The sequence below is a fragment of the Saccostrea cucullata genome, unplaced genomic scaffold, assembly GCF_032062105.1.
Source record: "Saccostrea cucullata isolate Sc308-1 unplaced genomic scaffold, CSIRO_AGI_Scuc_v1 ctg272, whole genome shotgun sequence".
Taxonomy (NCBI): domain Eukaryota; kingdom Metazoa; phylum Mollusca; class Bivalvia; order Ostreida; family Ostreidae; genus Saccostrea; species Saccostrea cuccullata.
In genome coordinates this window covers 390,346-416,297 of record NW_026938795.1, presented here as the reverse complement: position 1 = coordinate 416,297, position 25,952 = coordinate 390,346, and the positions used below count along the sequence as shown (strand labels likewise).

Sequence of the window (25,952 nt, the reverse complement as noted above, 5' to 3'; positions counted from 1 at the left end):
AGGGCTACTACTTGTTGTACATTTTTACAGACACCACAAATTGCAGTTTTTTATATTAGGTATTTTTATATTACCGTATAATTTTTTGTTTGACGTTGATTCCTAAAATTCAACATTTTGTTTTTTATCAGAATATTTTAATTTTGGAAAGAGTAAGCCTCGCTTCTTCCCAAACCCTTTTCCATTTAAAAATTTGGCCCTACTGCTTTTTTTGGCGGCACAAATCAGTGTTGGGACTTTCAAAATCCTTTTCAATGAAATTTAGAACGATGGGAGATATATACTAGGCCTTTAAGGAATAATCCCCTCAACCTTTTTTAGCGAAATAATGAAAAGTGAGCCAGAACAGCAGATGTACACATGCAGCTAGACGTTTTGGAATATGAGGCATTTCTTTGTTCATGTGCATGTGTGTCGTTAATATTTCCTAGATTTTTCTTTGTTTGTGCTTGGAAATGATTCCACCTGACCCCAGAGCCCGTATATCGTGTATGTTAACATTTATATTTATATCCTTGTTGCTGATGCAATTGAGATTGCTGCGCATTTGTAATATTGGCTGATGTACAAGAAATGTTTAGGAACGAATCCAACTCACTCCATCAAGTTTACAACAGGGTATTCTTAAACGCCTACAAAATATGCGGGATATTTAAAAACATATCAAATTAACATATTTGTTACTGACTATTATTTACTAAAAATTCATTAGTTTTGTTTAGACTAAAGTTTTTTTTTAGCTCACCTAACTGAGAGCTCAATTAAGTGAGCTTTTCTGATCACCGTTGTCCGTCTGTAGACTTTTTTACATCTTCAACTTCTTCTCAAGAACCTGGTACACAGCATCCTTAGATAGAGTGGAGTTTAAATTGTAAAAATGAAGGGCCAAGTCCCCTTTACAAAGGGAGATAATCAAGAAAAGATAAAAATAGGTTGGGGTCATCAAAAAAATCTTCTCAAGAACTACTGCGCCGGAAAAACTGACACTTATGTGGAAGCATGCTGGGGACAGTGTAGAGTCTAAATTGTTAAAATAGTGACCCCTAGGGGTAGGGCGGGGCCACAATAGGGAATCCAAGTTTTACACTGAAATATATTGGAAAAATGTTTAAAAATCGTCTCAAGAAGCACTTGGCCAGAAAAGCTGAAACTTATGTGGAAGCATCCTGGGGGTAGTGTAGATTCTATATTGTCCAAATCATGACCCCTAGGGGTAGGATGGGGTCACAATAGGTATTACAAGTGGTGAATCTGGTAAAGAACAGCGATGTGGCCCTTGGGTCTCTTGTTTTTTTTTAAAGTAATAAAACAACAAAACTAAAGCTGTTCATATCGATCATCATCATATCTTCATTATTATATGTATCTGCGAAAGCGTAAAAGGCTTCCTAACACAAAGAAATTGACGGATTTTAGAAAGCTAATTTAAATGTTTTCCCCCAAATGCGCTAGGTTTCAGGTTGGTGTATTAAATTTGTGTATTGTGTCTTTTTGATTTATGTCTGTCTATCTACACTCATATTTAAAATAAAATGCAAAATAATCACTGAAATAAGTTTTTTTTAAACGTCATATTTCTTTGGATGGGTATTATGATAAATGTGTCTTTTGAAATACAGTGTAATAATTACACAATATACACAGAACACATCATCCTGAAACTAATTGCCTCTGCATTTCCTTAGTACTATATTCTAGAAAAATAACGTTTGTTTAAAAAGTTTTACTGCTCTTAGAACTATTATGAATAGTCGGAAAACGGTGCAGTTAGTTGCTTTGTTTACCAAGTCAGCTGACATATGTAAACATTACCACGTGCATTAGCATATTAAAGTTGACCCGACCAATCAAAAACGACCATCGAGTCGCCTTGTCCAATGGGACCTTGTAAATTTATTCGCTGCCGATCAGAATGCTCATTTCCGCATAAACATAAACATTTGCGCATTAACCAAAACACAAAGGAAGAAGACTTGAAGCAGACATATTTTTTGGAGTTAAGGATGCCCTTTTTAAGTCGAGATTGGCGATCGCCGGGAGATCAGTGGGTGCGGACAAACGAAGGATGGGAAAGGCTCAGGCTCTGGCGAATCAAAATATTCGAGCGAATGAATGAAAATATATTGGCAAGGTAGGTATAGACATACGTCACCCGTCAGTCTGACCTAGGAAACAGCTGTTTATTTTGCTCATGTACATATTTAACAGAATACTTTTCCATGGTATCAAAACCTCATTTTCCTCGATCGTTTGAAAATATTCATTTCTGTCCGTCTCTCCCTCTCTGTCATCTAAATTGAATATCCATCTTCTTAAAAATCTTTGTAGACATTTATACAAAGTCAAATCGATACATGAATTAAATATCTATAGCTTCTCATCCGGTATACTAAGCTAGAGAGATACAGTAAATTTAAATTCCTGTAACGATTCGTAGCTATAAAGCAAATTATGTTCAGTTTTCCCAGGGACCTATACACTAATGTTATAGGTCCCTGGTTTTTCCCTTACTGAATTGACAGCTATAAGTACTTGCATGCCCCCTTTTCTTCCCTTACTTAACTTTTGATATGCATCACAATTTAGCAAAAACTTTCAAATTAATGGCAAACTCAAACGCTTTAAAGGATATTCCTGCAATACTTTTAAGTTTATGTTTATAGCTTATTCATTAGATAAGAGATAGAAGGGGGAAAGGGGGGGGGTGGCAACGCACTTTGAAAAAAAATTTCAAAGTGCGTTAAAATTGGGACAAAATCAACGCACTTTGAAAAAAATTTTCAAAGTGCTTTAAATTTGGGACCAGCTCAACGCCCTTTGAAATTACATCAATATATTTTACCCTGACGACACATAACGCACTTTGAAAAAAAATATGTAAAAGCAAAAATTCTGGATTTAGATGTTAGTAATGGAAAGCTTTAATTTGTTATTTATCTTTCAAAAAACTTAATGATTTGATTTACTCCTGTCGAGAAGAGGAGAAGGTGTGCAGAAGATCTCTCAACCCAGCTCTTTATCTTTCAATACACAGGCATCGGTAACAAATAAAACGGGGGGAGGGGAGTAACAAACTGAAAAAAGGGTAAGCCGCATTTTCAATGCCTATATGATGTATACCTTTCCAAAATAAGTGGGGGGCTTAGCCCCCCTCCCCTTGCCCTTCGCCCGGTTCCGATTCCCAAAACATACATAACTATTATGACGTTGAAAACTTTCAATAAATGGATTAACTTAAACCACATGAAAACTAGAAATTTTTAAGTACAGTAAAAGGTATGAGAGAGAAAGAATTTTGATAGTTTTGAAAAATCAAATTGCCCCTTTTTCTTAAGATAAATGCTATTTTTTAGGTCATTAACTTTTAGCCCCCCCCCCCCTACACTGTACATCTGCTTATTACAGACTAGAATTTTAAAAAAGAAACGAAATAATGAAATTAAACAATCATCACTGTATTTTATGTAAAAGACCCATTTCCCTTTAATAACATTTATCAAAACCTAAAATATTTAAAACATCAATACTAGTACCTCAGGTCCTGAAGTTACCTTATCATAAAAAAAGTTATCCAACCAGGGTCAATTATTTATCATACCGATTATTTTTTTTTTCAAAGTGCATTAATATAGTCGATATTAACGCACTTTAAAAAGAAATTTAATTTTTTCAAAGTGCGTCAGCTTGGTCGCAAATTTAATGCACTTTGAAAATTTTTTTCAAAGTGCGTAATTTTTCAAAGTGCGTTGTAACAGGGGTGTCAGGAGTTCCAAAGATGTAATTCTAAACAATTTGCTTCTAATTAAATAAAAACATTTTTTTATTTAGCACATTCATTGATTTATGTAATAATTGTCAGAGAAAGAAGATAATAAATCACTGTGATTTTGGCGGTTGATTTCTTTCTTTCTTTCCCATTCTCATTAGTTAAAAAAATTAAAAGTTAAAAAAAATAAATTACTTGCAGAATTGAAATCTGACACAGGAGCCAGACGTTTTTCAATATACCTCCCTCATCAGGCCCATAAGACAAATTCCGGTTAAGGGAAGGGGCACAACCAAACATTTTCAGATAGCGCATAACAAACCACAATTCTCGACAAGCAAGAAAAGTCGTCAGAAGTAACTTATTTTCATTGAGGGGGCACCTGTGGATTTAGACATTAAGTAATCAGAGGTTCTAATATTTTAGGGGGTACATTGTTTCTTCGAATTTACTATACACAAAGGGGGGTGGGGTGTTTTATCTATATAATACATAGCGTGCATGTCTTTCCTATGAAATTACAAGCTTTAACATGGTCTTGAAAATGAAGTATTTTGCTTGATTTCAGGTTGCTGCGACTTGCTGTCATTGAGCAAGATGACACGTGGCATAAGCATCAACCTCACATTCACTACATCAAAGGGATTTCAAAGGAGGTACTTTATTTAAAAAAGTGATTTTAAAAAATGTGTAAAATTGTATTTGCACGTTTCTAGCGATTCCTGTGTCCCCCCTCCCCTCCTAACATATTACGAAATAATATTTGTGTATTTGACCTGAACTGGAAAATAAATACAGTATGAATTTTTTTAAAATTTTGTAGAGGAAGGTTATGACGAGCCTGAGTGAAGCGTTTGTTCACTTGGACATGACAGGAGCCACACGGGACCTCCGCCGATTTAATTACGTCAGGAAGGTACGGAAACAAATAAACTGTTTATCTCCAAAAATGATTCCTGTTTACCACTAAAGTTAACTGTCACTTCATGTATAATTAAAAAGCATTGATTTTCTGGGTATTTGTTGCAAACAGCTGATGGCATCCGATTGACTGTTGTAAATGATGACTGATCGTGATTTCCTTCTTGTAGCTCATGTTTCTGCTGCTTAACAGGAACTTTCGATACCTGAGTGGGACGTCACAGAAAAACATCATTAACATCTTGGAGGAAATGACAAATCAAGGTACACTAACTACCTGGAAGTGTTAATTATATCCTAAGGGGAATTTGAAAGAATAATAAACAATCGGCTGATTTAGTCATTTCAATTTACACCTTTACGTAGTGATCAAACAATTTAATTTTATCACGTATATGTATATACCCAGTATTCCGAACCTGCATTTTTTACCCCTCCCCACAGCTGGGAGGAGACAATTAGTTTTTGGCAAGTCTGGGGCATAATTTGAATTAAAAACTTGAGTTTTTTTCCATGGCTTAATGATCTTATATGATATCTGGTATCATTTTTTCCTTTCATTTCCACATTTATAAACTGGTATTCATTTGTTGTTGTTTTTTTTCTTTCTTTTTCACTCTTCACTCATGTATTTTTCTTTCCCCTATAATCCATTCAAATTTGTGTTAGCTATATATAATTTATTGGTCATATATAAACCTGTTGTTATATGTGTATTAATTAACCTTGTACCTATGGAGAGGGCTTATATAGGCTATGCCTGCTGCCTAATCAATTTATGTATTTGCATGATAAAATATGTTCAAATCAAAATATCTGGTAGGCAGGATAAAAGACTTTTAAACAAATTTAAAATAAACATGTTCATTAGCAATAACATACATCAATCTGAAAATAAATCAATACAATATAATAATTGAACTTAAACTTAATTTTCTAGTGCTGAGAACTGAGATAAATGTACCAGCCATGAAGTCCCTGTTGAATTGTGCTGTGAACATACTGACAGATGGACAGTATTCTCACATTGGTAGTGAATGCTTGTGGAACAAACACCAGGCAGCAGTGTCCAGAATGATCTCCAAGCTAGACAAGTACAAGCTGAAACAGGTCAGTCTCTACACAGAATAATGTCCAAGCTTGGTAAATACAAGCTCAAACAGGCCAGTCTCTAGACAGAATGATCTCCAAGCTAGACAAGTACAAGCTGAAACAGGTCAGTCTCTTGACAGAATAATGTCCAAGCTTGGTAAATACCAGCTGAAATAGGTCAGTCTCTAGACAGAATGATCTCCAAGCTAGGTAAATACCAGCTCAAACAGGTCAGTCTCTAGACAGAATGATCTCCAAGCTAGGTAAATACCAGCTCAAACAGGTCAGTCTCTAGACAGAATGATCTCCAAGCTTGGTAAATACAAGCTGAAACAGGTCAGTCTCTAGACAGAATGATCTCCAAGCTAGATAAATACCAGCTCATACAGGTCAGTCTCAGACAGAATGATCTCCAAGCTTGGTAAATATTATCTCAAACAGTTCAGTCTCTAGACAGAATGATCTCCAAACTTGGTAAATACAAGCTGAAACAGATCAGTCTCTAAACAGAATGATCTCCAAGCTTGGTAAATACCAGCTTAAACAGGTCAGTCTCTAGATAGAATGATCTCCAAGCTTGGTAAATACCAGCTCAAAAAGGCCAGTTTCTAGATAGAATGATTTCCAAGCTAGGTAAATACCTGCTCAAACAGGCCAGTCCTCAGACAGAAAGATCCAGTTTAATGAATGGACAGAATGATCTCCAAGCTGAAAAAATACATGCTACACATGTGGGTTTTCAGACAGAATGACATCCAAGTTAGACACCACCTTTAACAGGTTATACTCTACATAGTATGATCTCAAAGCTGGACAAATACCAGCTCCAACAGGTCAGGCTCTAGATAGTATGATCTCCATACTGAACAAATACCAGCTCAAACAGGTCAGACTCTAGATAGTATGATCTCCAAGCTGAACAAATACCAGCTCAAACAGGTCAGACTCTAGATAGTATGATCTCCAAGCTGAACAAATACCAGCTCAAACAGGTCAGACTCTAGATAGTATGATCTCCAAGCTGAACAAATACCAGCTCAAACAGGTCAGACTCTAGATAGTATGATCTCCATCCTGAACAAATACCAGCTCAAACAGGTCAGACTCTAGATAGTATGATCTCCAAGCTAGACAAATACCAGCTCCAACAGGTCAGGCTCTAGATAGTATGATCTCCATCCTGAACAAATACCAGCTCAAACAGGTCAGACTCTAGATAGTATGATCTCCAAGATGGACAAGTACCAGTTCAAACAGGTGAGGCTCTAGATAGTGTGATCTCCAAGCTGGACAAATACCAGCTCAAACAGGTCAGGCTCTAGATAGTATGATCTCCAAGCTGGACAAATACCAGCTCCAACAGGTCAGGCTCTAGATAGTATGATCTCCATCCTGAACAAATACCAGCTCAAACAGGTCAGACTCTAGATAGTATGATCTCCAAGCTGGACAAATACCAGCTCAAACAGGTCAGACTCTAGATAGTATGATCTCCAAGCTGGACAAATACCAGCTCAAAGAGACATATCTCAAGTCAGGTATGATTAACGACGTTCGATCCTGATATTTAAAGTCTTAAACTTTTTTTGCCAAGTATATTTTTAGTTTCTACATACATAGATTAATTAAAATTCAAATCAAAAAATGGGGGTCAATATGCTTCTTTTGGCGCTAAAGTACATTTAATATGACCTTTTTACACTTAAATTTTGTTTTAATTAAAAATTACATCTTCGACATTTTCCCTCCAACATTCTTATCCAATTAAAGCATGAAACAAAATGAACTCGAAGTCTGTTTAAAAAAAGACACTTTAAAATTGTGACTAAAAAAAATTTCAAATTGCTTCGCAAAATCAATTATTTGACCTTTCTGCACTAATAAAATGTGATTTTTCTGGTATTGAAAATTTAATAAGCAAGAAAATTATTTTAAAGTCTTAAACTTTTTCTGATTTTAAGCAAACAGGTCAAAGTTATCTTGAATATTTAGAAACGAACATTAAAAGTGGGAGTATATGATGTAAATTTTCAGATATTACTAAAAAAATATCAATTTAACGTTAAAATTGGCTCATTTTTTCCCGAATTTTCAGAATATATATACTATATTTGTCACACTTTGTCGATAGAATTCATAAGAAATAATTTAACAGATAATTCAGAACTAGCATAACACATATCACTGCAAAAACAGCTTTGTATGCAACCAGCAGGGAAAAATAGGAAGCCAAAATTAACAGTACTGTTATATTTCAAAAGGGAAAAACTGATCATTTTCGTCTAAAAAACCTTCCGCCACAAAATATAGTCCCTAGTTTAATTCTACTTGAATGGAATTTATTCGCAGTTTTTCCATTGAATATAGTTCAGTTTGCATTGTAGAATTCATATTTTATGCTCGAACTTATAAATGATGCAGAATTTTATAAATAAAGGACATGACCAAAATCCACTCAAAATCTCAGGATCGAACGTCCTTAAGGCAGAATGATCTCCAAGTTGGACAAATACAAGCTCAAACAGGTCAGTGTCTATACAGTATGATCTCCAAGCTTGGTAAATACCAGCTCAAACAGGCCAGTCTTCAGACAAAATGCTCTCCAACCTACATATATAACAGCTCAACCAGGTCAGTCTCTGGACAGTATTATCCCCAAGCTGGACAAACACCAGCTATATGAGGTCAGACTTTGAATAGTATGATCTCCAAGCTGGACAAAAACCAGCTCAAAGAGATACGTCAATGGACAGGTATAACACAGATAAATAAACAAATACCAGCTGAAACAGGTCAGTCTCTAGACAGAATGATCTCCAAGCTTGGTAAATACCAGCTCAAAAAGGCCAGTCTCTAGACAGAATGATCTCCAAGCTTGGTAAATACCAGCTCAAAAAGGCCAGTCTCTAGACAGAATGATCCCCAAGCTTGGTAAATACCAGCTGAAACAGGTCAGTCTCTAGACAGAATGATCTCCAAGCTTGGTAAATACCAGCTCATGCAAACAGGTCAGTCTCTAGACAGAATGATCTCCAAGCTTGGTAAATACCAGCTCATGCAAACAGGTCAGTCTCTAGACAGAATGATCTCCAAGCTTGGTAAATACCAGCTCATGCAAACAGGTCAGTCTCTAGACAGAATGATCTCCAAGCTTGATAAATACCAGCTCAAATAGATCAGTCTCTCTATATATTATAGTTTCCAAGCTTGACAATTAATAGCTCAAACAGCTTATTCTCTAGACATAATGATGTCCAAGCTAGACAAATATTAGATAGTTTGATCCCAAGCTGGAGAAATACCAGGTATAATACAGACAGATCAATCTCCAGTCCAGGCTAGAGAAATACCAGCTCAAACAGCTAAGTCTCTAGACAAAATGATTTCCAAGCTAGACAAATATCAGCTCAAATATGACAGTCTACAGAAAGATTGATATAGTGAATATGTCAAACAGGTCAGTTAGGAAACTGGCATTTAATGACAGAGTATAGGAGTTGTCTCTCTTGTATCAAGTGCATGTATTCCATCTTCATGAAGGCTCTCCAAGAGTGTTTAATATCAATTGATTTGTAATAAGTTAAAATAAATGAAAGTATGCACTATGCATAAAGTGAAAAGGAACATTTACCAAGCTCTGGAGTCTGTTAAGTGCTATATTGTCTTCTCAGAGGTACACTTCATTTTCAGAGACAGGCCGATGGGAAGCCGCTGTTTGAAGATTTACCAGAGGATTGTCTGAGGTGTATCTTCAGAAAACTCTCAGACCACACTGACATCATACACACAGGCCAGGCAAACCTAGCCAATCATAAGGTCTCATCACAGATGTTGCTATGGAAACAGCTCTGTTTTTTCCACTTCAGTGATCACCAGCTTCTAGTCTTCTTGCCACAAGAGCTTGGTCAGGATGAGAATAAAATCAACTGGAAGTACATCTACAGACGCTGCTACAAGTAAGTAACACCATAAATCAACATGATTCTACCCTCCTGATGGAAAAAGTTACTGAGGAGAGAGAGAGGGAGAGAGATCCAGTGGCAAATTTTCTAATTGTCTCAATCTCTTTGTAGGCGTTTCGGGATGAAAGATATTTTCACAGACCACCTGGCAATATGTTGTCACTGTGACACACTTTTCTGGCAGGTAAGGAGCTAAAAAGTTAAACAGAAGAGTTATTGTTCTGGAAAGATTATTAGGCATTGTGTCCACGCATTTTGAATAAAATTGAGAATGAAAACAATTATGTAATATTCAAGAGGAATATTAAATGATAAAGACAGATGAACATTTATAATAATTGAATTGAGAATCGAAACAGAGAATTAATGTCAATGCCATGTTTTTTTTGAGTTTTTTAAAGGAACAATAAAGAATTTTAAAAACGTTGTTTTGTTTCAGTCCATTGGGCATCCATGCTTCAGTGACTCTGAGGGAAAGTCCAGACCTCTCTCCCCAGAAGCATTTTTAGACCTGTTTTTGCTGTAGAAGGCATTTTATCTCGGATTTAGGACCTATTTGGTCATGAATTACGAGGGATCCTGTAGTTCAGCAGTATTTTGCAGAGGACAATATAGATCTGATTTATTTGTCACTGCCAAAGGAAAAAAAGGATCTGCTAAAATAACCAGGTACATAAGGCCCTGGAAAGAAATCACAAAAAATTAAAGACACATTATCAAATAAAGTCTATAGAATTTGTGCAATCCTCATCAATAAAAAAACATTTCAAGCAATCGATTATTCAAGACATGCCTTTTCTGATGTACGTTCAAGTGTTTCTAGACCCTTTTTATAGTTTCTGGGTTTGACTTGACTTATTTTTTTTCTGGCTGGTTTTGATCATGCCATTTTTTCTAGTCTACAAAGGGAAGAAGATACAAACACAGATGCTTGAATATTTAACCTTTCTTTTTATAATTAAAAAAATCCCATACTATGACTTAATTTTGGGGAACTTTTTAGTTATGAAAAGAAAGGTTAAAAACATTAAGTGCCTGTGGATACAAGTTGTATATATAGTCTGTATATAAAACTGGGAGAATATTTATGTTTTGTAAGGTTTGATAGGGAGGAAAAGTTTACGTGTGTATTGTCTTTCAGAGTTCTTGAAGATATGTAAATGATATTTAAATACTGTAAATGTATATAATATTATTATGAGTGATTTGTACATAGTTTATTCTGTTGTCAACATTTTTGTCAGTTCAATGCATTTTTTTCGTGTTGATTTTGTATTTTTATTGATTTACTGAGTGCTTTCAAATATTTTTCATTTCAGAGGTATTGTTTGTACATGATGTGTATATATTGTATTTGATTTAGTGCAATTCTTAGATAATAACTATAGTGTTTGTATTGACTTGTAAGTCCCACCTCCCCCTAAAAGTGCAGATTCAATAATGGATCCAGAATTTAAACCCATAACTTTATGAGAATAACATTTTTCATTGACAATTTTAAAGATATTATCTAAAATAGAAAAAAAGTCCTTTTTTATAGATGTTATTCTGTTAAAAGTTTAAATTCCAGAGTTTATTTAAATTCAAGGTAATGTGCCAAAACATAGTGAATTTAGATGATATAAAAAATAAAACCTAATTTTTGTCAGAATATTAAATTTTTATTGTAAAATGTTTTTAAAAAACAATATCTGTAAAGGAATGGAATCTCTATAACATTTTTTAAAGAATGAAAATTTATATAATTTCATTTCATGAATTGTTGAGTGCTTACTATTTTGCACTTTGTTGGGCTAAAAATCACGCAGGTGTCTGTAGGACTAGGGCAAACTGAGTAAGAAAATGTAAAAGTAGAATCATATGTAAATGTAGATATGTTTTTTTAAAAAAAAAATTATTAAATCTTATGTATATGTGTTGTTGATATTCCCTAAATGTCTTTACAAGTGTTTTTCTTGCAAATATTTTTTCGGAAAACTGAGAAAAGCCAATCTAAAATTAAAGGATTATAAAAAAAAAACACTTTGTTTCAAAATTCTTTTCTTTTTCAAGCACCATTTAACAAAGTCAATCATTAATCAAACATTTAACAAAGTCAGGAATCTTAGTAATTACATGTACTGTGGAATCATTTCAATTCGTCGGACCAATGTTCATGCTTAAACAAAATCTTGTTGGTTCGTGGTATCATAATTTCGTGTTTAACTGGTATATACAAAAGATTCAATGGATAGATGTGTTGACAAAGTAATACTTCATTTGGATGTTGATTCACGGATAAGGGTGACCCACTAACATTGCTCTCCCTCCAAACAACGATGTTTCCACAGTAACCTATTGTCTATACTAGTAGTTGTTCCTCTCTCAGTTGTGGCTATTGTTTGGATCAGGGGATATCTTTTATGTGAGTTGAAGTTGGATTTTACGCCCTGTCGTTTCAAAATACATAGTATATTTTCCTCATTTGGATTCAGGAGATTTTTAAAAGATTGTGTGCAAAATGCAGGTTCCAGTAAATGTTCTACAAAGCACCTTTCTTTACTCCTCACTAAAATATTAACGGTAGTGAAGGAGAAACTTGAGGTGTACTAGTACTGTACAATAAATTCAAGAAGTGGAGTACATAGTGTAAATCAGATTCTTACAAACTCCAGGGAATTTTTAAAGAAAACTGAGTCCACAAAATTTAACCTAAAACAAAAACCTCAAAACGTACGACATTTCAACATTTTATAAAGCCCTTCTCCACGACTTTAAGTCCAGGCTTTTTGATGCAGACAGCTGCTTACTTGCTTACCTTGTCATTGGTAATTTGCAAAAATATTTTGTTAAAAAATTCTGATTGTAGACGTAAGTACTCTTAAGTTGATATTAAAAAGATGCTTGAGTTTCTGATTGACAGTGTCTAATTACGGAGATCAGGTTTTCCAACAATTTGACAAAAATCCCATGGGTAGCAAGTGCGCCCCATTATTAGTAATCATATTTTTGTATTCATAGCAGAATTTGTTTAAAATCTTACAAACGAGAAAAAAAACTTGCTTTGGCCTTCAACTCGACGTTTAGTTAAATTGATGACATAGTATCAATTAACGATAATTAATTTTATTCAATTGTGGACTTAAACCAAGGGTATATCCCAAAGAACTTGAAATGAAAGATACCACAGAGTGACACGTCCATTTTATATTTGAATATTATATTAGAAAAGGACGTTAATGGTTACCTTAACAAAACCTTTTGAGAAATATAGGAACACTTCAACCACATTAACCTATCTCTCTCGAAAGGGACGTAAAACAACACACACACATAACTGCAATGATGTAGCCCACTCCGATTTTAATTTTTTTTTCATCTGATGTTCTCTGGACTCTCCCTCAAAAAGGGGGAGAGGGCTACATTATTGCAGCTAACATACACACTTTTCTGTCGTCAACTTCCCTTACTTGTGTTTTGTATCAATATACCTTCATCATCTGCATATGGCGTTTTATGTCTCCCAGATGATTCGATATACAAGAGCATGCTCTAACTGACAAACTGAAACGCGGCAAGCTATTGACAAACAAGGGGATGAAACAAGGATATCAACAGTTTCTTTTTAAGCAATCACTCCACAAGTTCTATGATCGATACCATTACTTCGTTAGTAAGTAAAATCTATATCATTTAATCGAATGCTGACATTTTTTCATGCTTATCGTTTGGGCCATTGTATACATACTAATTTATCTACGGATTTTCCGTTTATCCAAGGTCACGGCGGGTGTGTAGGAACTTATCTTGTGGGATATTTGAACGTTGTGGTAGGTCTCTAATTTCCATTTCATCAATAACGATCTACAGAATGAGAAAGCATTTTCATGAATAGATGCAAAAAGACAACAGCAAAAAAATAAAACCCGAATCAGTTATGAAGTACAGATGCACAATCCACGCACTGTGACAATGCACGATTTCGGTTCATGTTTCACAGAATAAGCTAATGTCGCAGAACGGAATCCTTGTATATAATTGAAATTCTGGCTTATGCCATTTCCCATGAATTGGCTTTTATTATGAAATATTTAAAATACATTTCTTTTTGCATTGGCCTATATTTTGCCTACGTTTTACAAACGTGCGCTTTCGGTTTGAGATGAAAAAAAGTCCTTGATTAAGTGACACGTAAATCTCTTCCTGTCTTTGATCTTCAGAATTCGTCAAAATCTGCAATGAATACTAATGATGCGTGAGTTTATCACTGTTTGCTTTCAAAAAACAGAGAAAGACCCATCGTGTAAAGCTACCTGGCTTAGAAATCAATTTCTACAATTATTTATTGGTTAAAGAGGCTGACATATTAATGGTTAACCTAAAAGGGACAGTGATCCGAACCTTCACGCGTATTAATTTCCTTAGCTCGAAAGTCGGCACTTAATACACGATTTATTGGTCTTCAGTTTGAATTTCTTTCCTTTTTCCAATTTATGATGAATCTGTTCTAACGTGACTCTTTTAATTCTTGATAAAAGGTGAAAGCTTCTAAAAGAGGTAACCAATAATTCAATGACCTTGTAAATTTATTTTTGAAATACTCTGTTTATAAGAAGTTTATTACAATTTCTTTCAAAATACATGAATGTGTATGCCCGATCTTGATTGGAACGACTTTTCAGCAGTTGCTCCATCCTTTCCTCTATCAAGTAATACTAATATTACCACAGACAGATTGGAACTTAATTAATCCATATTGCCAGAATTTTGGCAAAAAACTGAACTTGCCCTCTATACTCGGTAAAACTTTTGGGTGTATTATTTTTGATAAAGAATTTTTCAATTCAATAATTAAAACGAAATCACTCGAATTATTGACTAGTTATTTTACTTTCTGTTGTCATAAAGATATTTTAGATTATTCTTATAATGCACGGTTTTATTATGTGTGATTTCTTTAAAGTTAATATTAGTGTAGGACCCCAACATTTTTCTTTACTGATGACTTTAACTTTTCAATGAAACGTATAGAGATAACGAACAATATTCAAGATCAAAAGTCCATAAAACAATACAAAATAGGAACAGAGCAAACAGGACCTCAAAACATCAGAGTTGGGGTCAGGGGCCATGGAGAAGTAAATATGCCCTGCCGACCGGTCACACCCACCGTGTGCTCTTTGTCATAATCGGGAAATAACAAAAATCTGTCGCCATTTCAGTGTATAAATAAATATAAATAACAGTTGATATGGAAAACGTCGGTCAGCATTTGACTCATTGATAAATTGTATTTGCTGACAAGGTCATTGTATCGACCATAGAACTTACACAATGATGACGTTAAACGAGACTGTTGATATTCTTGTTTCATCAATTTGTTTGCCAATAATTTACCTCGTTTTAGCATGCTTTACTGAGATATATAAATTCCGTATGCATATGATGAAGGCATATTGCTGCATAAGTAAGGGAAGGTGACAATAGTAAAGTAAAAATCATCACGTTTTATCATAGAGCTTGCATGGTCGTTAGATTACCATAAAGTCTTTTTCAAGTACAATATCCAGATATGAAACAGATCTGTCTACCTCTGTGGTATCTTTTATCTGAAGCTCACTGGTATATATCATATCGACATAAGAACGAAAATTACCATTGTTAATTGACAATACGTTGTCTCTAGCTGAAGACCATAGCAAGTGTTTTTTTTTTCTTTTCTCGTATAACATTTTGACCAAATTCTGCTTCATATGAATACAAAAATAGGTCTGCTCAGAACGGGGCGCAATTGGTACCAATGGGAATTCAAATAGATTGTTGGAAGACCTGGTCTTTAAAAACCACATAGATATTGTCAATCAGTTCAAGTATCTTTTTGATGCCGTTTTGTGTACAATAAGAATGTTGTTTAACAAAATAATTTTGCAAATGACCAATGACAAGGTAGGTACATTTACGAGTTCTATTTTAATTGAAAAAACAGCTGTCAATGATATAAAAAAAGACTGGACTTTAATTTATCATGGGGAATGGTTGTGTATAAAGTTGAAAATTCGTAAGTTCTTTAGCTGTTAATTTTGCTAAAATCTTGTGATTACAAATAGTCCAAAAGTTCCTTGGAATTTTTAAGTATCCACATCTTATTTACACCACTTCTTGAATATATTGTTGCACAGTATTCTTAAAGTTTCTTCTTCACTACTGTTAATATCTTAAGTATATAAATATAAAGAAAGAGGCTTGGTTGAGCATTTACTTGAACTTGCTATATGAATCTTTGTTTGTAAGGATTTTTAGCTGGGCTTTGCTGAAAGAAAATTACTAGCTTTAGGCATCATGTATTACTATAGATAGCACAGTAAACAAAAAAAAAAAAAACAAACAGCGTCAAATCAGACGCTTCCGATAAACAAAACAGTCCCATTCCAAATGGTTGGAAAAAATTAATGATTAATATTTTTGCTTGAGAATTAAAATGAAAGTATTCAATAGCGCGGGCCTTTTGAAATGTTGAAATTGTTGAAGAGTTTCATGTTTCATATCGTTTTCGTCGATGTTATGTTAGTGGTTATATTCTGTTTTGATTTTTAGCAAATTAATAGTATAGTGAATTGGAATTTTAAGAATTAACATGAAGTCGCCTGTCAATGTACATGTATCAGTGTCTCTACTTGTAGTTGGCGATAAAAGTGCCGTTTGTTTGAAACTAAATAAATGTCTATAAATTACAAAATTGCATTATTTAACTATTCATAGACTGAATTTTTAAATTATGAGAAAAAATGCCTATTGAATAGAAAATATGCGAGAATTTTTTGGAAATCTATTTATTAAATTTTTAAATCATAATATACCTTGGGGTCTGCATTGTTAATTTTAATTATTGATATATTAGATATTGTTTTAATTCATAATCATACAAAAATTTTAGATGTTAAAAATTTAATGACCAAAAGAAAAAAAAAAATTAAATATGTACTAATTTTGGATCACATTTTCAGTTCTTTCAATGCTTTGATTATGTTTCGGAGTCCAGTAAAGATATGGTAAAAAATTAAATATGTACTAATTTTGGATCAGACAAAAAGACTCGAGCAACAAAGCCCGGTTTTCAGTTCTTTCAATGCTTTGATTATGTTTCGGAGTCCAGTAAAGATATGGTAGTTCAAATTCATATTGGTTATTTGGGATCTTAAAAATGATTAAAACTGACATGTGATTTTGAAGAATGTCTTCCTTAGAAAGGGAACTTTGAGTATAAGCTGGATTACCATTTGTAGAATTAAATCCAAGTTCTCCTAAAATACAATTTATATAATGAGCCTTACAAGTAAAGACACCTGTTTGTTATGTAATCTATCTAATTGTTTTATTCATTCTGGATTGTTGAATACAGAAGGATAGATGATTTTCATATAGCACCTCAATCTTTGAATACGCGATTGTTACATAGACCTGATACATTTAATCCCTTCTGACAAAGTGTCAACGTCTTCTTTGTCATATCTGGCCCATTTCGCCTTGCGTAATCTTCTACAGAATCCATAATATTTATGAAATTCCGACGCCAGTTGAAGAATCGAGGTTCCGTATATTTAGAACCTTTTAAAATTATTGATATTATCTACATTTAAGTGTCCAGCATGACTATAGTTATAGGGTTAAGAAGAAAATGAAAACATGGAAGATAATATTTAAGATATTCTATATTCAGGCCTTGTAAAGTTTACTTGTAATTAAATACGCTGTAGTTTGGGAGAAATAGTCAATGTATATCACAGGAAATGCAAGATGTAGTCTTTAACTTGTAATATGGTGGGATGCAAGACTGGACCAATAGTCTGCTTCCCTTAATGTATACTTATGCAACAATATGCTCTCATCACCTGCATACGGAGTTTAATTATATCACTCGGTTGATTCGATACGCAATAATATTTCCATTTCTAAATTTTTTCCCTATGATAACCCTTTGAAAGTAAGCGGAGTTGATTTCCTGATAATTCTGCCGGAATGTAAATTAGGCAGGTCGATAGGTCAGGAGCTATGGAGGCCTAGTATTGAAAATCTCGTGCGCATCTGTCTCTGAGTCTGACGCTAAGGAGGCCAAATATGCAAAAATAACAATTTAAATCTATGCATTTTAAAAGTCTAAATCAGCAATTTTATTTCACAATACATATAAACAATGTCTAAAACGAGGTACTAACAAGTTATTAAAAAGTTGATGAGTTGTTGATGAAACAAGAAAATCAGCAGTCTCGTTTAAAGCCATCATTTCGTAGGTTCTATTGTCTATACAATGACCTTGTAAGGAAATATAATTTATCGTTAAGTCAAATTCAGACTGACTTTTTTTAAATACTTGAGGCCATTATTTACACACTGAATGACGGATTTTCCTGTTTTTTCAGACTATGAAAAGGAGCACATGGCAGGTAAGACCTGTCGGCAGGGATGCTCACTCTACCCTATGGTAGATCCCACTTCTGATGTTTTAGAGGTTCTTATTTGCGCTGTTTCTGGTTTGAATTGTTTACTGGACTTTTGAAGTTGAATTCTGTTCATTATTTCCATAAATTTCATTTAATTTTTTGTGTTAAATAGATCAAAATAGGTTAAAGATGTTTGTAGGCGATCGAAGTAATTTCTACAATTAAAATCTTAATTTAAATAACATTTCTTTAAAAGTAATTTTAAAATTATTCACTGTTAAAGCCACCTCTTAACGTCGGTGTAAGAATAAGAACCTAGCTGGCATAAAATCATTTTGAATTTGCAAAGGTTAATCTTTTAATTTGAGAGATATGATTTACTTTTAAACCATAATAAGGAGAAATCGACTCGTCACTTAGTGTAATCCCTACATTTTCACACCACATTAAGGATTAACCTATACCACCCCAAGGAGCCAATGCCCCCACAAAACCAAATAATATTCCCAAACACGTGGCGCGGTCATTTACATAGCTTGTACTTTTGTATTTGATTTTAAGTAATTTTTTCAAGCGAATTTACAAACATGGAAATGATAAAAGTTGTGACAACTTTAATGAAGTTGTTTACTTGCTTGCTGTCAAATATCATCAGAGTCATACAATGCTTCACCAAGCAACATAAAGTGAGCAATGCTTCGTTTATTTGTCACATCTTTTTAAAATCAGAATTCGTTTGTCGAATATTTTCAAAAAATAAAAATTTTAATTCGTCGGGTTTTACTCGTTGGCGTTCATGTGTAATTGTTACTTTTTTTATGTAACAATGCAAATACAAATTTTAAACAATATTCAATTTTTAGTGATAAGAAATGTACTATTCCTTGATGACATATTCTCCACAAGTTTTAAACAGTGCACCATTTCAAGAGTTTCTTTTAATACTTGTATTATAATGATTTAAAGTACCAAAATGATTAAAAATGGTTGTAAAATTGCATCCTTTAATGCTGGACGTTACTTTTTTTTGGTCCCCATTTCCTTTAATCTGCAAACGATCCTTTTTTTTGGGGGGGGGGTGGGGGTGGTCGTAGATTTACATTTAAAATTGCCTAGTTTCTCAACCCCCTCTCCCCAAAATAAGGACTGATATTTTTAATCCATATGAAGTTTGTCGAGTAAAAAAGACTAATATTGTGCTCCTTTGACCTCCGTCCACATCCCATAAGATCAGTCATCACGCCGGGGGCTGTTTACTCCGATTACCGGATATGAGCAAATGAATAAAAATGTGTAAGGATAAATTTGTCATTTGTTAAGATATTCATATCTGACAACAACGACACTAGGGTAAAATCCTCCACTGGACCACCTGGGACAGTGGTAAACCAAGGCTCCTCGAGCCGATGACCAGGCCTGTGTTTATCATCCCGTTTGGAGGGCCCACTTTTATCCAACCTTTCACTAATGACAGCTAACTAATTAGCGCCCCCAAACCCTTTAGTATAAGAAGTAATAACAAGGTTCATCAAGAAATAGAACTCATAAACATTGGCCAAGAATAAAAAAAAAAAAAAAACATGAAGGTAAGATTTTTTTCGTTCTTTTAAGCGTTGCATAAACAAGGATCAGTTCAATATGTATTTTATTTAATATTTTAAATTTAAATGGAAATGAAAATGGCTTTAGTGCAAATTAGCAGCAAAATTCTGATTTCGCCTGTGAACTTCATAATAAATTAAGAAGAAAGTTAAATGAAATATAGCGTAGTAAATTGTGATGAGATGCAATATTTTTTTGTTTCGAAAAAAAATATCTTGACGATCTAGGTTTGTATGTAAGGTATACAAAGCGTGCTTTTAAGTATTGTTGACTTATAATTTGAAAATCTCTTAAGTTTTTATTTTCTTTTTTTATCCGGATGATAATTTTTTTTAAATGTACTTATCTCTCTACTAAACAAAGTCTGTCATTACGTAGTCATGTTTTAGCTGAATGACGTGCTCCAATTATTCAGGCCTTTGTTCCCCCTATATTGAAATTAATTAATTACGAAATGTTCCCTCTACACCTAATCCATACAAAGTGCCCACGACGGGTATGCGGGTATGCATTAACCTCCTAGGCACTTGATCCCTACTCTGGATTTGCTAAAGGACAGCATTTTATGTCTTCATCACAAAATTGTTTCATTTAAAGCTTTTTATTCATTTTCATTATCTTCATCTTTTTGATCATTGCTAAAAAGTTCATAATCAATATTTCAATGTAAATCTGCCCTCCCAATACCTTAAATTTTTAAAGATTAATTTCTATAAACACTGAGAAAAATACGAAATTATTGCTCGACATTTTAAGCCAACAATAAAAGTTTAGACCTATACAGATCAAGCTTCCGGCTTTACATAAGCATTATTAATAGTACAAGTTAAGGAAGTTTTTTCTGGTTTCTGTCTAAATGAAGTATACAAAGTATATTTGCTTATGACATGAAAATTAAGAACAATGGAGGAAATTCGGATAAACCAAAACCTTTTTTATTTATGGTAACACCTTTTTAGCAATATCATTTTTTAATTCTTAGTATCAAGGAAAAAGATATTGACATTGACCTGTCCTTGCTTCTGATACAAAACTGTCAAACTGACTCTATAATTGATGCCATGACTTTGTGATAATGTCAGTCTTACTAAGTCTATGAAATTTTCACCAATTTTTGAATACAATTAATGTGAAAAAAAAAAAAATCCATCCACAATTCATTTGTTGACTCTAAATAGTAATTTTAAAAAAGATAATTTTGAGTAAACGCACTTTCGTTAAAATATTCGGGCTTTATAAATTTCTTTTATCTAAGCGGAACTCTTTTTCTTTTTGAGAAAATGAAAGAGTGTAAAAAAAGTAGAGAAATGTCCATGGCCTCCTAGATCACAATTTAAAATCTATTTTTTTTCTTTAAAAAACAACTTTGGTTTTATGATTTGAAACTTCAGGCCAATTATTTATGTAAAATGATAACCCCACTCTTCATTAGCTCGTACTAAACAGATGTATTTGTAAACAGTGTCACGAGTTCTAATGTTTACATTTTACCGGGTGTGTTCGATGTGCTGATACTGCTCACATCACTGATCACAAACAGGCAACACCAGAGTGTTGGATTTGACTTACATTTAAAAAAAAAAAAATCTTGATTTTAGTTTAATTTTTGTTGTTATTCTTTTCGTAGTTCACAAGAGTGCAAGAATTTATCCTCCTTCAAACGATCATGTTCATGTATCTTTTATATATTTTTTATGTCACTGTCAGAATGTTAGATTGATTTTTCTTAATAATTTTGAAATGACATCACTAAATATTGTGTACTGGAATGTGCATGGCCTCAGTGATGAAAAGTTAAATGATGATCTTTTACAAAACTTGTGTACAAAATATGATATTGTTTGTTTAGCTGAAACAATGCTTAAGGATTCAACAAGAAATCTTCCAGGATTTTCTCCACCATTTGTTTTGAACTCAAAAAAGATAAAGAAAAGGGGTAGACCATCAGGTGGATTACATATATATATAAAACCTACAATATACAAACACTTTAAAAAAGTATTTCAAAGTGAAAATAGCATTTGGCTGGAAACTAACATTCAAAACACAAATTCACAGCAGAATAGTGATTCATATTATTTTTGTTTCTGTTATATAAAACCATATATAAATAAAGCTAAATCCGAAGAAATATTTTCTAATTTAGAAAATGAAATTGCAAACTACAGAAGTAAAGGAGAGATTTTTATTTGTGGAGACTTTAATGCTCGCACTGGGGGGCTTTTTTTATACAACATGACACACTAAATGATACATTTTTGGATTGCCCTCTGCCAGAAAACATATATGAGCCTGACATTTCAGTGAGCAGAAACCAACTCGATAAGACATCAAATTTACATGGACATCTACTCACTGATATTTGTAAAACATATAGATTATCTATCCTGAACGGAAGATTTCTTGGTGACTCACTTGGCTATTTCACATTTTTTAATTCTAATGGTTCAAGCACTGTTGACTATATGTTGGCATCAAGTCAGTTGTACCATAAGATCGAACATTTCAATGTTTTACCTCCAACAGAAATATCAGATCATTGTCTTATAACTGCAAGTGTACATATGAACATGGACCTGTTTTGTAAGGAAAAATATAAAATACACTCTTTAAAGGGGAAATACCTCTGGTCAAGCACTTGTAAAAACCAATATGTAGAAGCTATTAATGAGGAAGAAACAAAAAATCAAATACTTATGTTGAATAATTTACTAGATGAAATATATGATGATAACACATATGATTCAAATGATCTTGTCGATAAACTGTCAAATATTATAATTAATGCAGCAAATAAAAGTGTTCCATTTAAACCTGCAAAATTTACAAAATCAATTAGAAAAAATAAACAAAAACCAAAATGGATGAATACAGATTGTCTACTTTTACGAAAAGAAGTTAGAAATTTAGGAAAGAAAGTACACAAATATCCAAACAACTGTGAACTAAAACATGCCTTCGCAAACTGTAGAAAAAATTATAATAAATTAAGGAAAAATCTTAAATCAACTTTTTACAATAGTATAGCAGAAGAAATAAACTCGCTTTCACCACAAAACTCTAATAAATTTTGGAATAAGATGAAAGAAAATAAATCAAAGAAAACTAATGCAGAAGCAATTGGAATTTCAGAATTCGTTGATCATTACAAATCGCTACTGAACATACAATATGCTGATGAAGAAAGCTCAAAATACAAATTTACTGAACTAAATACTGAACCAAATCCATTAGACTTTTTGTTTACTCAAGATGAAATTAAACAAAGCATTTTAAAGCTAAAAAATGGTAAAAGTGCTGGGCCTGACTTAATCTTAAATGAATTTATTAAAACAAACAATACTTCTCTTTTACCAGTTCTTACAAAACTGTTCAATATTTTACTAAAAAATGGAAAAATGCCCAACGAATGGAACCTATCACTTATTAGCACTTATTACCTCATTATACAAAAATGGTGACCCTAATAATACAAACAATTATAGAGGTCTCAGTGTTACAAGTTGTTTAGGAAAACTTTTTACAGGCCTTCTACAGAAACGCTTAGATAATTATCTTGAGTCAAATAACCTACTAAGCCAATATCAATCTGGATTTAGAAAAGGTCATAGGACCACAGACAATATATTTGTATTAAAAACACTTGTAAACAAATATCTTTATGCAAAGAAACAGAATTTATATGTGTGTTTTGTAGATTTTTCAAAAGCATTTGATACTGTATGGAGATCCGCACTTTTATACAAATTGAATAAAAAGGGTATTGGTGGTAACTTTCTCAAACTTTTAACAGACATGTATTCGAACACATACTATTCTTGTAAAAAAGACAATCAAATGAGTGAGAAATTTAAAGCAAATAGAGGAGTCAAGCAAGGTGATAATTTAAGTCCAACACTTTTTAATATTTTTGTTGATGATTTTGTGAATTATTTCAAGAATGTAAGTACATATCCTGCTTATCTAGATACTATGCCAATTAATCATATGTTTTTTGCTGATGATCTTGTCCTTGTATCAGAATCAGAAGCTGGTCTACAAAATTGTATAGATATTTTAGGAAAATATTGTTCAGACTGGAAATTGTGTGTTAATATGGAAAAAACAGGTGTTATGATTTTTTCAAAAAAATCTGTTGATGAAGCATCATTTAGATTTTATTATAATCACAAAATGATTAACATAACAAATGAATATAAATATTTGGGTGTTGTGTTTAGATCTGATGGGAAAATGAAATTTGCTGCTGAACAGCTATCAGAACGTGCTAGAAAAAGCATATTACGCTATTAAATCAAATTTTCCTGCAAATGTTAATTTTTCTGCTGAAATTATGTTGAAATTATATCAGTCAATGATAATACCAATTATAACATATGGATCTGAAATATGGATAACTGACTTTAAATGTGATTTAATGTCTTCAGACCAGTTTCCTTTTGAAAAAACACAGCACTTGATATTTAAAGATATACTAGGGGTACACAGAAAGGCATCAAATCTTGCTGTTTTATGTGAGTTGGGTCGTTTTCCTTTGTACTATTTATGTTATGAATATATGTTAAAATATTATATGAGACTGAAGGAAATGGAATGCAACCATGATTATAACAATTATTTAGTGGTATCTGCATTTAAAGAAGACAAAAATCTTGTATCTAAAATATCTTGGCAAAAGAAACTGTCTTCATTACTACAAAAATTAAATATTAGTTCTTTGGAAATATCTCACATAACTTTGAAAAACAAATTACAAGAGCATTACCAAAACAAGATATATGAACAACTGGAAAAAGTTAGCAAATCAGACTCTGGAAAGTTAGCATTTTATAGCAAAATTGTGAATCAAGATGAATACAAACTGCAAAGTTATTTAAAACTACCCCTGAAGAAAAGTTGTAGATCTTTATTAACAAAATTAAGGATCAGTGCCCATCCACTATATATTGAAACGGGTAGATACTGTAAACCCCCTATTCCTAGAGAAAAACGTTTATGTTACTCATGTAAATTGTTTGTTGAAGACGAAAAACATTTTGTTCTTTATTGTCCAAAGTATGATCAATATAGATGCAATTATAATGATATATTTAATGTAAACACATATACTAGTGATAACCCCATTAGAAAAATTGTCAATCCTACAAATATTTCAACTGCTAGAAGGATATGTTGTTTCTTGAAAAAGTGCTTTGACATCAGAAAAGAAAGTCAAAAATGAATATTAATATTGAGAAATACACAATTTTGTTCACCTCATATTTCTCACTTTGTATATGCTTGTATTAATTGTGTTAATTTATGTTATGTTATTCATGTTCATGACTGTATGCCGACATGGTAATTGTCAATAAAGTGAATTGAATTGAATAATCAGCTATGTCCACAGTTCAAAGTGTTTTTTAAAAAAAAATGATATTTAGATAAAAATAAATTTCAAAGCAGGTTTCTATTGAGTATTACCCTGAAACGATCTTGCAATGTGTGAGACATTTAAATATTCTACCAAAATTTTTGAAGATCATAAGGGATTACCAACTTCACAATTTTATGGAATCAGACTAGGAAAAACAGAATTTATTTTCCCTGAACATAGTTTAAATTAACTCATAATCGCTGAAAATATATAGGTTGCCACATTTGTAAAGATGAAAGACGTAAATAAATATAAGTATATTCCAACAATAAAAAAAATATAATTACAGTAAACGGTAAGGTGAAAATATGTAAAAACCGGTTTAAATACATAGTTCTGATGCTGAAAGTTCTAAAATAACTGTTTCTTTATATTATGTTGGAATTGTGAGAATGGGCAACCATTTTCCATTAAAAGTACAATACAGAAAATACTGAATGAAGATATATGCGAAAGAGTTGTTACCCTTAGCAAAATTTCTAAAAGATTAGGTTGACCTAGTGCCACAGGGATGGGAGATGACCAGACGAAATGTATTTTTATTTCAGTCAAAAGATCAAGCCCAAAATCTAGGATCAAGCCCAAAAGTGTTGCAAGCAATTTATTCTTGTGAGCAGTCTTTACTTATGGACCCTTTCAGTTTAAATTCTAGTTGACAGCGGAACTCATGTGAGCAAGGTCAATGACATAGAGTTGTTAAGTTAACTAAATTGTTGTAATCTAATCGATAAATTTATTTACAGACAATACTAATGTGTCTTTGCCTACTGCTAGTC

The 25,952-nt window shown here is 32.9% G+C and overlaps 1 protein-coding gene across 1 annotated transcript; it reads left to right on the top strand.

Moving 5' to 3' along the window:
* Positions 1-1,917: 1,917 nt before the first annotated feature.
* Positions 1,918-11,403, top strand: LOC134251299 (F-box only protein 32-like). Its single transcript, XM_062733697.1, has 8 exons — positions 1,918-2,131; positions 4,335-4,422; positions 4,590-4,682; positions 4,858-4,951; positions 5,628-5,797; positions 9,470-9,735; positions 9,853-9,925; positions 10,181-11,403. Exons 1-8 carry the CDS (start codon positions 2,004-2,006, stop codon positions 10,265-10,267), a joined length of 999 nt encoding a protein of 332 aa, XP_062589681.1. The 5' UTR covers positions 1,918-2,003; the 3' UTR covers positions 10,268-11,403.
* Positions 11,404-25,952: the final 14,549 nt, after the last annotated feature.